The sequence below is a fragment of the Bactrocera neohumeralis genome, chromosome 6 (assembly GCF_024586455.1).
Source record: "Bactrocera neohumeralis isolate Rockhampton chromosome 6, APGP_CSIRO_Bneo_wtdbg2-racon-allhic-juicebox.fasta_v2, whole genome shotgun sequence".
Lineage (NCBI taxonomy): Eukaryota > Metazoa > Arthropoda > Insecta > Diptera > Tephritidae > Bactrocera > Bactrocera neohumeralis.
In genome coordinates, this window is record NC_065923.1 from 8,618,076 (window position 1) to 8,630,403 (window position 12,328).

A 12,328-nucleotide genomic window follows, 5' to 3' on the forward strand; every position below is an offset into this window, starting at 1 on the left:
TTGTTTGAGCTGATAAGTGATAGGGTTCTTAGTGCGCATTGAACATTGAACCAATTAATGAAAAGTATTGTCATAAAAATTTAAATTGCATGTCATTGTTTTGTAGAATGTTTTATTTCTTTTGACCTACCTATCGATGTAGTTAAATTATAATTTTTTTTCTTATTCCATATAGTAATTACTTGAAAGAATCAAGCAGTTCGTAAAAAACTTACATAAATTTAATTTAGATTTTTCAATACATATTTTACATAAATAAAAATATTTCCTAACTTATTTAGCTGATTGTTTGGCCTCTTCCAACATATTTCTGGAGATGATTAGACGTTGAATTTGCGATGTACCTTCGTATATTTGGTAAATTTTAGCATCACGCATCAATTTCTCGACGGGATAGTCGGTGTTGAATCCGTTGCCGCCGAAAATCTGTACAGCATCGCTGGCAATCTTGTTCGCCATATCCGCCGCATGGCACTTGGCTATCGAAGCGTAGTAGCTGTTACGACGGCCTTGATCTACTTCCCATGCCGACAAGCGGTAAGCCAGACGAGATGTTTCCACCCCGATCGCCATGTCGGCGAGCATGAATTGTACAGCTTGATGATAGGCGATTGGTACACCGAAAGTTTTACGTTCCAACGAGTATTTCAATGCCTCGTCTAAACAACGTTGCGCCAGGCCGACAGCACCAGCAGCCACAGGTGGGCGCGTTTTATCGAAAGTGCCTACAATAAGATATATACATAGTGAATACTTTAGTTTCATGAACATTTGATATACTTAATGAGATATGAAAAAAACAGTCTCAATCTTTCGTTGAAACCTTTACTCACCCATGGCGATTTTGAACCCGGCACCTTCACCGATCAGCACATTCTCCTTGGGAACACGTACATCTTCGAAAGTGATGCCGCGTGTGTCAGACGCGCGTTGTCCCATATTTTGTTCCTTACGACCAGGCGTAAGGCCGGGTGTGTCACGGTCGACAATGAAGCCGGTGAAAGCTTTAGAGGCGGGCGCTTTGGGGTCGGGATTGGTGCGTGCCAGCACGAAGTACCAATTTGCCACGCCACCGTTTGTGATCCACATTTTCTGTCCATTCAAAATGTACTCGTCACCTTTGCGCTCAGCTTTCGTTCTAATGCCGTTAACATCGGAACCGGCACCAGGTTCTGTAACTGCATAAGCGGCAACTATAGGTTCCTCCAATAGGCGTCCTAAATATTTCTTCTTCTGCTCTTGGTTACCACCGATGATAACAGGTGTTTGCTGTAGCCAGGTAAGAAACGATCATATTAGAACAGTTGATGATTGCCATCTACTCATTTACTTACACCCAAACCACTCGCTTCTAGCGCTGTCATGATACCGGTGCAACCGTATGCCAACTCTTCGGCAATTAGACAACTGGTATAACAGTCAATATCCATGCCACCGATGTCGGCTGGTATATGGTTATTCATTAAGCCCAATGACCATGCCTTCTTGATAATATCCCATGGATACTCGCCAGTTTTATCATGATGAGCCGCCACCGGTATAATTTCCTCGCGTACAAATTTGCGTGTCAGGTCTTGAAATTGTTTTTGGTCATCGGTAATACCGAAGGAGGGTCCAGTAGGTATGACGTGAGAAAGTGCGGCATAACTGCGGGATGTCAATTGACGCAGAGGCGTGGCCGTAAGCTGAAAAAACAATGTCAATTTCATTGTAGTATATGTATATTCCGGTGATTTAGATCCTATTGTCATATATACGGGTGCAACGGATGCTTTGCATGCTTTTAAATGAAACGATTTATTAATTTCTTAAACACTAGCGTAAATAGGAGATTTTAACATTATATAGCCTCAATAACCAACCCCAATTTTTAAAATGGCTGCCCGTTACCCGTTTCACCCTAAAAACAACTGGTACATTATTTTAGATCTAACCGAATATATGGTATACATATGTATGTATGTTTATTTGTGAGCATAAGCATTGTATAACCACAATTTTTTGTTTTTTTTGTTGGAATACAATATTAAAACTTTTATAAAAATTCTACACAAATTTTTCTCAAAAATTTTTTTTTTTCACGTCGAAAATCTAATCGAAACCGAAAAAATAGTCAGTGTTACTTATATTTTGAACCCGCTGTTGCACGTCAAACGTATTATCCAGCCGCAATTTTTTTGTTTGTTTATTTAAGATTTGCAAATAGCAAAGAGGAAAAAAAATATCGCATAAAAATGAAGCACCCTAATGCAATGCACTTATTTCTTTATGAAGTAATTATCATGATAACTTCACCCAAGGTTCCTTTGCTCTAATAAACAAGTCATCCACATTAAAATAATATTCACCAAATCAAAAAAACAAAAATATTTGCTCAAAGCTTCTCGTATAAATTAGCGGTTATTGTCAACTTATGGGGGGTCAAAGTACAGAATTGACGCTTATAAACAAACAAAAATAATCTACTTGTTCGGTTTGCTGACGTCTCGTCATTGCACATAGAAATTCACATACATACTACATCACATACATATGTATATGTACATACATGTGCACTTGGCCTAAAAACAAAAAAAAAGCAATTTTATTCGAAATTTTTTAATTTTCACACTATTTTAACAACATTCGCTCACCAGTTGGTTTACAAAATTGATTTAGATTATTTTCACCGATCTCTGCTTAAAAATATGATCACTCTCTCGCATTCTTACCTTGTTTAAAAAAGCCATAATTATTTTTGATTGCGCAAATATATTCCAAAGCTAAAAAGTTGGCGCTAGCAAAATCTAAATGCCGATGAACACTGTGTTGTTTGTGAGAAGTTTTGTTCCTGCTTACGGTACGTCGCGAATACGAATAAAATTAATTTTGCAAAGCACTCTTGCTTTATTATTGAAAGCCGATGCATCGGATTTGGACTTTGGAACTTTGCGCTCTGTGTACGTACTCTCTTCTCATACTAGTTGTTATCAACACATTTGTATATTCCCACAAACATACGTAAGTGTTTATGTTGTTTTGTTTTCTTCGCCATAAAAAAGTGTTGTCGTTGCTTGCTATTCACCACAGTTTATATACATCGTCAGTTTAATGTTACGTTCTTACGTCACCGCAGTAGAGAACGGAAGTACGTATGTATATACTTTAACGTAGCAGTTTGCGTATAGCGATGGCACAATGCCGTAATCTTCGTTTCTCTTACCACATACAAATACATATGTATGTATGTCCGCCATTATTAACAAATATTGTATTTTTAACGCAACTCTGATATTATAGACGATAGAATGTTTGTATTTGATATTTATAAGTCAACGTTACCTCTATTGTAAGTATAAGAAAATACCCAATATCTGTATGTTTAAATTTAATATTTCGTTGCCTAGATGCTTGACCGAGGTTCTAGTCCTAATTGTTACAAGGAAAGTGTGTCTAAAATTAGATTTGAGACACTTGGCTAAAGTTATGCCGGATGTAGTGCTCAACTTCCTTATTGAGTATGTAATATGGCTAAATTATGAATTCAGTCACACAAACAAATGTACATACAGCACGCACAAACATGCACGCATACAAATGTATGTACATAAATGTATGGATGACATCTCGGTGGACCATCTTAGCAACATCGCAAGCGCGGCAACACCCTATTTTGCTCACCCTGCCAAAGGGGGTCGCGTAGTCGCGTAAATACGAGTATATTTTTCTCATATCCCAGACCATGAGGAACACATTTAATGTGTTATGCTTTCTTCGGTGGCATTCTTTTGCAAGACGCTTTCGCTGTTGTTGTTGTAGCTTCCTTGTTTTCGTTGTATTTGTTTGTGATTTTGTGCCAACACCGACGAGGTGGTTGGCCCTGTTAACACCAATACTTACACTCGGCCAGGGCTTTAACGCATGGGTTCGCCTGATGTAGATGCCGAAGCGATGCGAAGTGTTGTGTGTGGAAAATCCTGCAATGCCATAAGGCAAAGGCTAAAGCCAGAGCATTTTACGAAAGCACTATCAGTTGTTTGACATTGTTCCTGGCAAAAGGTTGTCCTGACGGCTGACATTGCGAAAACTCCACTTGTACACCAAATACTCACACAAACAAATTGCTCACAACCAGTTTTGGTATACCCACAAAATGTGAAAATATTTTTATGGAAAAGTTATCTAATCGTTTTCAAAGTGTAGAAATTTTAAAGTTTGGTTCAAAGTGTTCATACATACATATATGTAGTATACCTTGAAAAAGTGATATTGGTTAGATGCGTTAAAGAGTTGGAAAAGTAAAAATATTTAAAATATATACAATATGCCCTCTCATATATGTATATTTGCTAAGTGATCTTATGTAAAATTTGCGGCACGTAAGCGGTGAAAGTGAAAAAATATTGGATCTTCTTTCGAAAAAATATAAATATTTTAGTGAAAGTATGCACTATATACATATTTATGCAAAATAATAGATATTAATTCGAGATACAAAAGTTTAACGTGTGTTCCTGCACGTACACGTTCAGTGAATTTTATATCTGCATACATACATACAAAAATTTATTGAAAATATATGAAATTTTTCGAAAAATTAAAAGTTCAAAATCCTTTGGAAACTTAATTAAATTATTATTCACTTTAATACATAAAAATTATATAATCGCCTAACAAAAATGGCACAATTCGTAACGCACATACAACCGACGTTGCTGGAGGCCTCACAGGGCCATGTACCACATCACCATGGCCATCAGGTTGGTATGCAACACACATCACATTTGCCTCATAGCGGCCATAACATGCCATCGCCGCCAACATCGCATAATCATCACCCGCATTCGCATCATCAGCAGCATCAGGAACAACAGCACCACAACCACCGCCATAGCCCACCATCGCAACTGTCGTCCCCGCCAAGTGGCGCACCCATACACCATTATCACATGGGCAAACATGGCGCCAAACATGAGCACTTTGGACATCACAGCTCTGTAAGTACATGGTAACCCAACAGCTTTTATGAATATATATGTATATATAAATATATTTAGCACCTAAGTATGTATTGTATGTGTATGGACGTACCTTTAGTGGGTATCTGCGGCATAAACATTAAAATAGATCCTTTGTGGTCTCATCAAAATATTTATACATGCCTTAATGAGCGTATATTTTCAGAGATGTTTAAGTAGTTAAGGAGACCTCATCCTTAATGGCTTATTTACAGTTAATCAGGTGCTCATGTCAATATTTAGATCTTACTTTGGCCCACGATGGTTATTTGTATAGACATGAAATAACATCCCTAATTGAGTATGTGTACGCCCAAAGGCTATAACATGACTGTGAATATCCTGTCCGTTAGATGATACGCGTGTAGAGATGTGTAGATGTACAAAGAGTGACGTAATTCCGCAATGAGACAGAGATGTTGCGCAGGCAAGATTTAAATGTTGGATTTTCAGCGATGTCGCCAGTTTGGCAGCTAAAGCAATAAAATATTTGGGTTAAAGGGCGTGAGGCATTACTAATCGCTGAGGCTATGTTAACGTGCAAATGTATGTATGTAGCCACTTGGTCAACAGAACACAAAGTGATTTTGTTAATTCGCATTTTTATTTCTTCTTCCCCTTAGGACGCTGTAGTTCGCTTTGCTCGGTATTTATTTTATGAATTCTAGGTGGAAGTTCCCTAATACTCTGTTATGATGAGACATGGTTATTGTTCACTTTCTTAATTTTACAATTAACCTCCATTAACCCACTTTAAATATTTTTGTATATGTATTTTTTATGCCTGTCGGATTATGCTCCATATTCGTGTTATTGCTAAAGAAAGAGATTTTCTCCGTTACTAACAGAAAAAGTGCCAATTACAGGTATTCGTCGGATCTGAGAGTATCTTAGGCCTGTACATACATACATATAACACCAAACCATTTGTTTAGACTCCTATAAATGCTCATTCAAACGACTCTGTCTGCAATCCATTCTACAATCCACAACCAAATGATCGCACTAAATCCCAGAGCATAAGGGAATATAAATATCTAATTCTATTGCTCTCTCTGAGTGGTTTTGCGAAATAGTATTTAAAAATAGATGGAATTGTTTTCAAAATTCTGCTCGAAATAACATAAATACTGAACACACAAGTACTCTCGACCAGAAATTGCTCGCCATAATGATATCCACATGCTTCTTCGGAAACTACAAAATGGATTTCATTTTCCTTTGCAGTATACAAATTGTTTTGCCACCGCTTGCTCGTCGGGCTATAATGTGAGAAACCGAATTAAATGAATTCGTAGGACTATTAATTAAAATTATTGATTAACAGTTATCCAACCAACCGCAAATAAAGCTAAAAAATGTTGTCTCTGAAGAAGCGCTTTCCATCGCTCCAAAGTTTGGGTGTAAGTGAAGAGTTCTGTGTGCAAAATATTGTATATAAATAAAGAGAAAAAGAATTTTATGGAAATTGATTATATGCAGGAGGGCTGGCAACGAGCTTATGAACTAGTTTCGCCCTTTGCAATGTAGAATGGTAATTTTATTTTAATTGCTTGGTGAATTGTAGTCAAAAACGAATTATATGTATTACTTGAGCAAATCTAGGCAATTTGCTTCATTATGTATGCCTTCTTATGTACATACATACATATGCATAAATACATATCAACATTTATTGGCTTTGGCCTTAGATGTTTGTTGTGAAATTTCTGCAATAAACAACTACAACTAGTTGTACACTTGCAGACCCTGTAAGAAAATCAAAGCATGAAATAAGTTCTTGCTGCTTGCGACAATTTGGTAAATTAGAACTTTAACTTTTTTAAATAAAAGGGAAGTCGTATTATAAGTGTTTACCCAATAGGGAAGAAAGATAACATAAAAATAGTAAAGGGGACAATTAGCATATGAGAAACTCAATTGGAAAACTTGGAAGCTTTATGTACATACTAATTATGAAATCAAGTGATCTGATTGTGAGTGTGTAACAGCATGTGTTGTGTATAAAAAGCAACCAAATACTTCGTTTGTATGGCAGCTATATGTTATAGTGGTCCGATATCAGCAGTTCTGACAAATGAGCAGCTTCTTGAAGAGAAAGTGATGTTTGCAAAATTTCAAAACGATATCTTAAAAACTGAGTGACTAGTTCGTATATATACAGACAGACAGACTAACAGACAGATGGACGGACAGACAGACAGACGGACATGGCTACATCAATTCAGCTCAACATACTGATCATTTATATATATACTTTATGGGGTCTCCGACGCTTCCTTTTGGGTGTTACAAACTTCGTGACAAACTTAATATACCCTGTTCAGGGTATAAAAAGATAGATAGATAAGATTTGAAAGGTACCCCTTCAGAATTTTATTACGATTTCTTACATATTGATCGATAGATGTGTTATAAAGTCAATGGGAAGTGCAAAAATATCTACTATACTGGAATTACGAAAGTATTGGCCAGATTCCACCCATTTTTGGTACAAGGGCATGCTGTTATCACAAAAATATTCTCGAATTGCAATACTAGAACTCACAGGTGTTCACATATTTGGAGTCTGGTTTCTTGTAAAGTTAAAGTCCTATTTCGATAATTTTTGGACGTAAGATTAAAAACCTTGAAGACACTATTTATGCAAAGTTTTACTCTAATAACGTCATTGATGTTTGATTTTGTATATTGTAAACTGAAAGAATCAGTTGGACTTTAAAAGTTTGTCATGAAGGAAGTATTCGTAATTGTCACCCGATTTCCCTCGTAGCGTACAATAGTAATAATTGGATAACTTCATATTTCAAATCTTGTTGAAATTGGTCAAGTAGTTTCTGAGATATACGGTTTCTTTTAAAAGTGGGCGGTAACACGTCCGTCATCCTATTTTTACACCGGTTGTGAAACGTAATACTGGTTGTTCATTATCTCCGCAAAACTAATACGGCTGTATAAACTCACGTTGAGCAATACCACAAGCTTTGTCAGGACCGGAAAGGACCTCTCCGAGCGGTTTGATAACAAACGAGGTTTCAGACCAGGCGAACCTATTGTGCGACTTCTTCAATCTACTGCTAGAGAAGGTACCATGTCCAATAAGAGTGTACAGCTGCTAGCGTATGCCGATGAAACTGATGTCATTGGCTTCAGCATCCGCGCCGTTAGCTCTGCTTTATCCAGGATGGATAAGGAAGCGAAGAAAATGGGTCTGGTAGTAAACGAGGATAAGAAGAAATATCTCCTGCCATCCGCCATATTTTGGAACCAGTATTAATTCCAACGCAAAATAACTCTTGCCAACAGGTGCTACTTCAGACTGAGTAGGCAATTGAGAAGTAAAGCTCTCTCTTGACGAACAAAAACCAAACACAATAAGTCACTCATTATTTTCGTCCTGCTATATGGTGCAGAGGCATGGACGATGACAACATCTCATGAATCGACGTAACGAGATTTCGAGAGAAAGGTTCTGCAGAGATATGATCCTTTGCGCTTTGACAACGGCGAATATCGCATTCCATGGAACGATGAGTTATACGAACGACGAGTTCAGCAATTAAGAGAAAGCGGCTACGCTGGCTTGGTCATGTTGTCCGAATGAATGAAAACAATCCAGCTCTGAAAGTATTTGACGGATTACCCGCCGGGGGAAGCAAAGGAAGAGGATCAGATAGAGAAGAAGCTGGTTGCATAAGTTATCTCGAATTGGCGCCAAATTGCTAAAAGAAGAAATGATTGGCGCGCTGTTCTTAACTCGGCTATAACCGCGTAAACGGTGTCTACGCCATTAAAGAAGAAGAAGAAGTTCATTTATTCAGTGAGTTATCGCACTTTTAGTAATTTTCAACCTATCCGATACACGGTAATTATCTGATTTTACCCATTTTCACAGTGCACAAAGAAATGTTAAAAAGCCTTCTTCTCAGTAAGTTTAGTTGAGTTAGTGATTGGCCCACAAGTGCTACTCACTACTCTCATCCCCTGTATCAATTTACAGTTTTCTATCTTAATTTAGTGCGTTTGTGGGCGTGGCAGAGTTCCCATTACGCTTATCTACGAAATCGTCCTATCTTCTGAATCAAACTTCATTAAGATACATATCTCAATTTTTACTCAAGTTATCGCTTGCGTGGACAGACAGTCACTCGGATTTCAACTCGTCTCATCAGCCTAATTATTTATATACACGTCTATCTCGATTAGTTTTAGATGTACAAAACTATTATACTCCGTGCAACATGTTCCGAGAGTATAAACTGTTTCATATATGTTCTCTTCTAATGGTAAAGAGGTGTCTAAATCCATAATTGCATAGTTCTGTTTAATGTTATTGTATTTTGGAAGATATGTGGAAGGGGGAAGGAAGTAAGAATTTTTCAGTAAAATATGAGCCAACATTTAAATTTGCATTTGTTGCACAGATTATAACGGTTTTGCTCCCCTAACAGTTGATTGTAAACCCTAAAACTAAGAAAGCCCAGCGAAATGGATATAGGGATATGTATCAAAGTGATAACAGGGTAAATCGAATTTTGGATATCTGTCTGTCCATCCATCTGTACATACAAGCAAAAATTTGGTCAATTAAGCCACTTTTGGCAAAGCTCCATATTCCAGCAAATACTAAAACAAATTGAACCAAATATTTACAATATTCTCTCTACATCCTTCTCATCTCAATGGAATTTTTATGAGATGTTATAGTTTATAGCTTAAGTGGCTGGTATGTCATGAGGGAGGAACACGACTGCTTCATTTCGGAACCATTATTAATTGAGTAATGGCAAAGTTGTACACTTTTTCTCTACAGTTTCTTTAAAAGTCATCACAGGTCGAACCTTTGAAATAACAACTGTCACACTTTATATACATACTTATGTATGTACATACATATGTCCACGTGCATTCGTGCGAAATGCAATAAAAGCGCGAGTCGAAGGATAAAGCAACCCTCTTCTGAGGAAGTTCTTGCTAAGGGGCGCATGTTTTGACTGGGCTGAAGCCGAAAATGCATTTGAAACTCGAATATTTTGCGAATAAAGCGCGACCGAGTTGGTGGGTGAGTTTCACGCTACGTATGTGACTCTGGTATGGCTGCGGCATGGTTTTGCTAATCGTGACTTCTTATGTGTCACGGAAATTCAATTCAATTTATGTTAACATGCAAGCGTAATACATGCCTACATATAAATATATACGAACACACAAGTATAAATATGGATGTGTGTATGTACATAAATGCAGTTTTGCGTTCGCGTTTGCGATGCAGGTTGTCAGAGTACAGGCCATGACATTCTACAAATGCGTAAATATACATACATACATACATATATGTATATGTATGTTCATATGTACATGTGGCAAATAAACAAATTAAGAAAAGTGAGAAAGGGCGAATCGTTAAAAATATAGACGATTGGGTTCATTCCGTAAATATCAAAGGAATCCAAATTGGTCCCAAAATACATACTGTCATCATTTAAGGACTCTCTCGAAGAAGTCTATCATACTTCTCACTAAAAAGTGTCGACACTGCTTGCAAATGAGTTCTGTATCGGCTCTACAAAAAATTACATTTCCGAAGGACGGGATTTAGCAAATTCGTTTCCCTGTTTATTTGAAAGCCTTCTCAATGACTTAAGTTTTTTTTTGCAGATATCGCTTCCAAACAATTTAATGGTGAGTGATTTTGAATTGTCCTCCATGAAGACATCCTTCTTTTTGTCCTGTAATAGCACATTTTACTTCTTCCCTTAATAATTTCAACATTAAAAGTCGAATGATGAATACATTTCGTGAATGCTTAATGTATAAAGTTGTTGTTCCAAAGAATCCACATGAAGCTGTGCAATGAATCATCGAAAAAATCAAAATGCCACAGCATGATTTGCGAGTGCGGGCTTCTAAACGACAAAGTAATATGAGGTATTCCAGAAAATATTAAAGTATCTCAATGAAATCAGGGTTGCGCATGTGCGAGCTAACGCTATACATTGTATGTACATGTGTAAGCACGTAAATATTTATTTTCAATTCGCTTTAAATGATACTATAGAAGAAAGACGTATAAACCGGCAACTAATCAAAACAATAACAGATGCACGTGGCGAAACATTTTGCAAGGCACGCGACCGGCGTTTGTAGTGACTCTCCGTAGCTGTTGATTCCTTTTGCTCGCTCTATTTATTCGAAGTACTCTCGTTGCTCTCAATGCTTGACTTCGAAGTCACTCGTTTCGAATATGCACTGCGCAGGTCCTTCGAACATCCTGAGTCGGCAACTTGGTAGTCAGCTACTAGGATACGCTGAAGTTGCGGTCACATCCAGTCTAGAGTAAAATTTTCAAGAAATCGGAAGCAAAAATTCTTCTTAACATCAGCGCCTAAGTGAAAAAGCTATCTACCATAGAGCACTATATAGATATACATAAATATAATATACATACATATAGAATATTAAAAACGAATTTTAAAGTATTTTAAGTAACAAATTTAATTGAAAAAATACGAAAAAGCCTTTAAAAGGTCACATTCAATAAGTTTTTATAAATTATCGTGCACATAAATGAAAATTTCAATCCAGGAAAAGAAATGAAAGCTATGACTAAGCAGTGACGACATCGACTTACACAATTTCTCTATACTATATAAATTTTAAGTGAAGAAAATTGCCTGCAAAACCTTCAAACACTTTAGATTTTTTACAAAATGGTCACTGAAAATGGAACCCAGGTAATTTTCTATATTTCTATTATGTTTTTTATATTAAAAGTCGTTTAATTCAAGTGGAAATCCACAATTTGGCTGTTGAACTATGCGGCAGCCATATTGGCGTCCATCTTTGAAAATATCGATTTTTCATAGTTGCATTGAATAATTGCTCTTTCGCCACTGAATTCCACATTATTTGCAAGGATTTGCAAGTTATTGGCAAAAATATAAATTTTTCATCGATATTCATAACTCGATTAAATTTTATTTCAAATATTGCAAGAAATGTTCATTGGGACCCACCCATCTGAGGTGGTGAAAATTTCATCGATTTTCCTATTCTCTTTTGCAACGACTGTTGTGTGGCCAAACTACTTTCGCATACGCAATATTTGCCGTGGTGAGGGGCAATGCAGGTGATAGTAGAGTAATTGTGTGAAAATTGGCAAGTGATTAAAATGGTACTTCATGCAGGATAACTAACATTATATGCAAACATATGATAGGATACAGTTCGTGCTTAGTTTCAGGGGAACGCGTTTTTAGCATTATTCATGCATGTACTTGTGTATGTATGCGTTGTGCGTGCATTAATGAGATAATTTAGCTTTGGGTGCG

The 12,328-nt window shown here is 36.9% G+C and overlaps 2 protein-coding genes across 13 annotated transcripts in view; one reads left to right on the forward strand and one right to left on the reverse strand.

Moving 5' to 3' along the window:
* Nucleotides 1-79: 79 nt before the first annotated feature.
* Nucleotides 80-2,874, reverse strand: LOC126762539 (probable medium-chain specific acyl-CoA dehydrogenase, mitochondrial). The gene is made up of 4 exons (XM_050479369.1): nt 2,712-2,874; nt 1,335-1,685; nt 834-1,269; nt 80-725 (listed from the first exon to the last, which is right to left on the reverse strand). The coding sequence occupies exons 1-4, from the start codon at nt 2,727-2,729 to the stop codon at nt 274-276; spliced, it is 1,257 nt and encodes a 418-aa protein (XP_050335326.1). The 5' UTR covers nt 2,730-2,874; the 3' UTR covers nt 80-273.
* Nucleotides 2,875-4,605: 1,731 nt separating this feature from the next.
* The window catches only part of LOC126762533 (ankyrin-3), a 61,521-nt gene continuing 53,798 nt past the window's right edge, over nt 4,606-12,328 (forward strand). For 3 of the 12 annotated variants that reach the window (XM_050479349.1, XM_050479350.1, XM_050479351.1), the window contains exon 1: nt 4,609-4,976. In XM_050479349.1, coding sequence (XP_050335306.1) covers nt 4,659-4,976 — 318 coding nt within the window. In that variant the 5' untranslated portion in view covers nt 4,609-4,658. Of the gene's footprint in view, nt 4,977-6,252; nt 6,401-11,324; nt 11,732-12,328 lie in introns of those variants that run through there. The other 9 variants (XM_050479358.1, XM_050479359.1, XM_050479348.1 and 6 more) reach the window with 5 other exon arrangements.

Excerpts from the sequence above, each read along its gene's own strand:
- LOC126762539 (XM_050479369.1), bottom strand. Across the intron at positions 1,270-1,334 it reads TAGAAGCGAGTGGTTTGGGT|CAAACACCTGTTATCATCGG; the intron begins GTAAGTAAATGA and ends ACCTGGCTACAG. Across the intron at positions 726-833 it reads CGGGTTCAAAATCGCCATGG|GCACTTTCGATAAAACGCGC; the intron begins GTGAGTAAAGGT and ends ATCTTATTGTAG.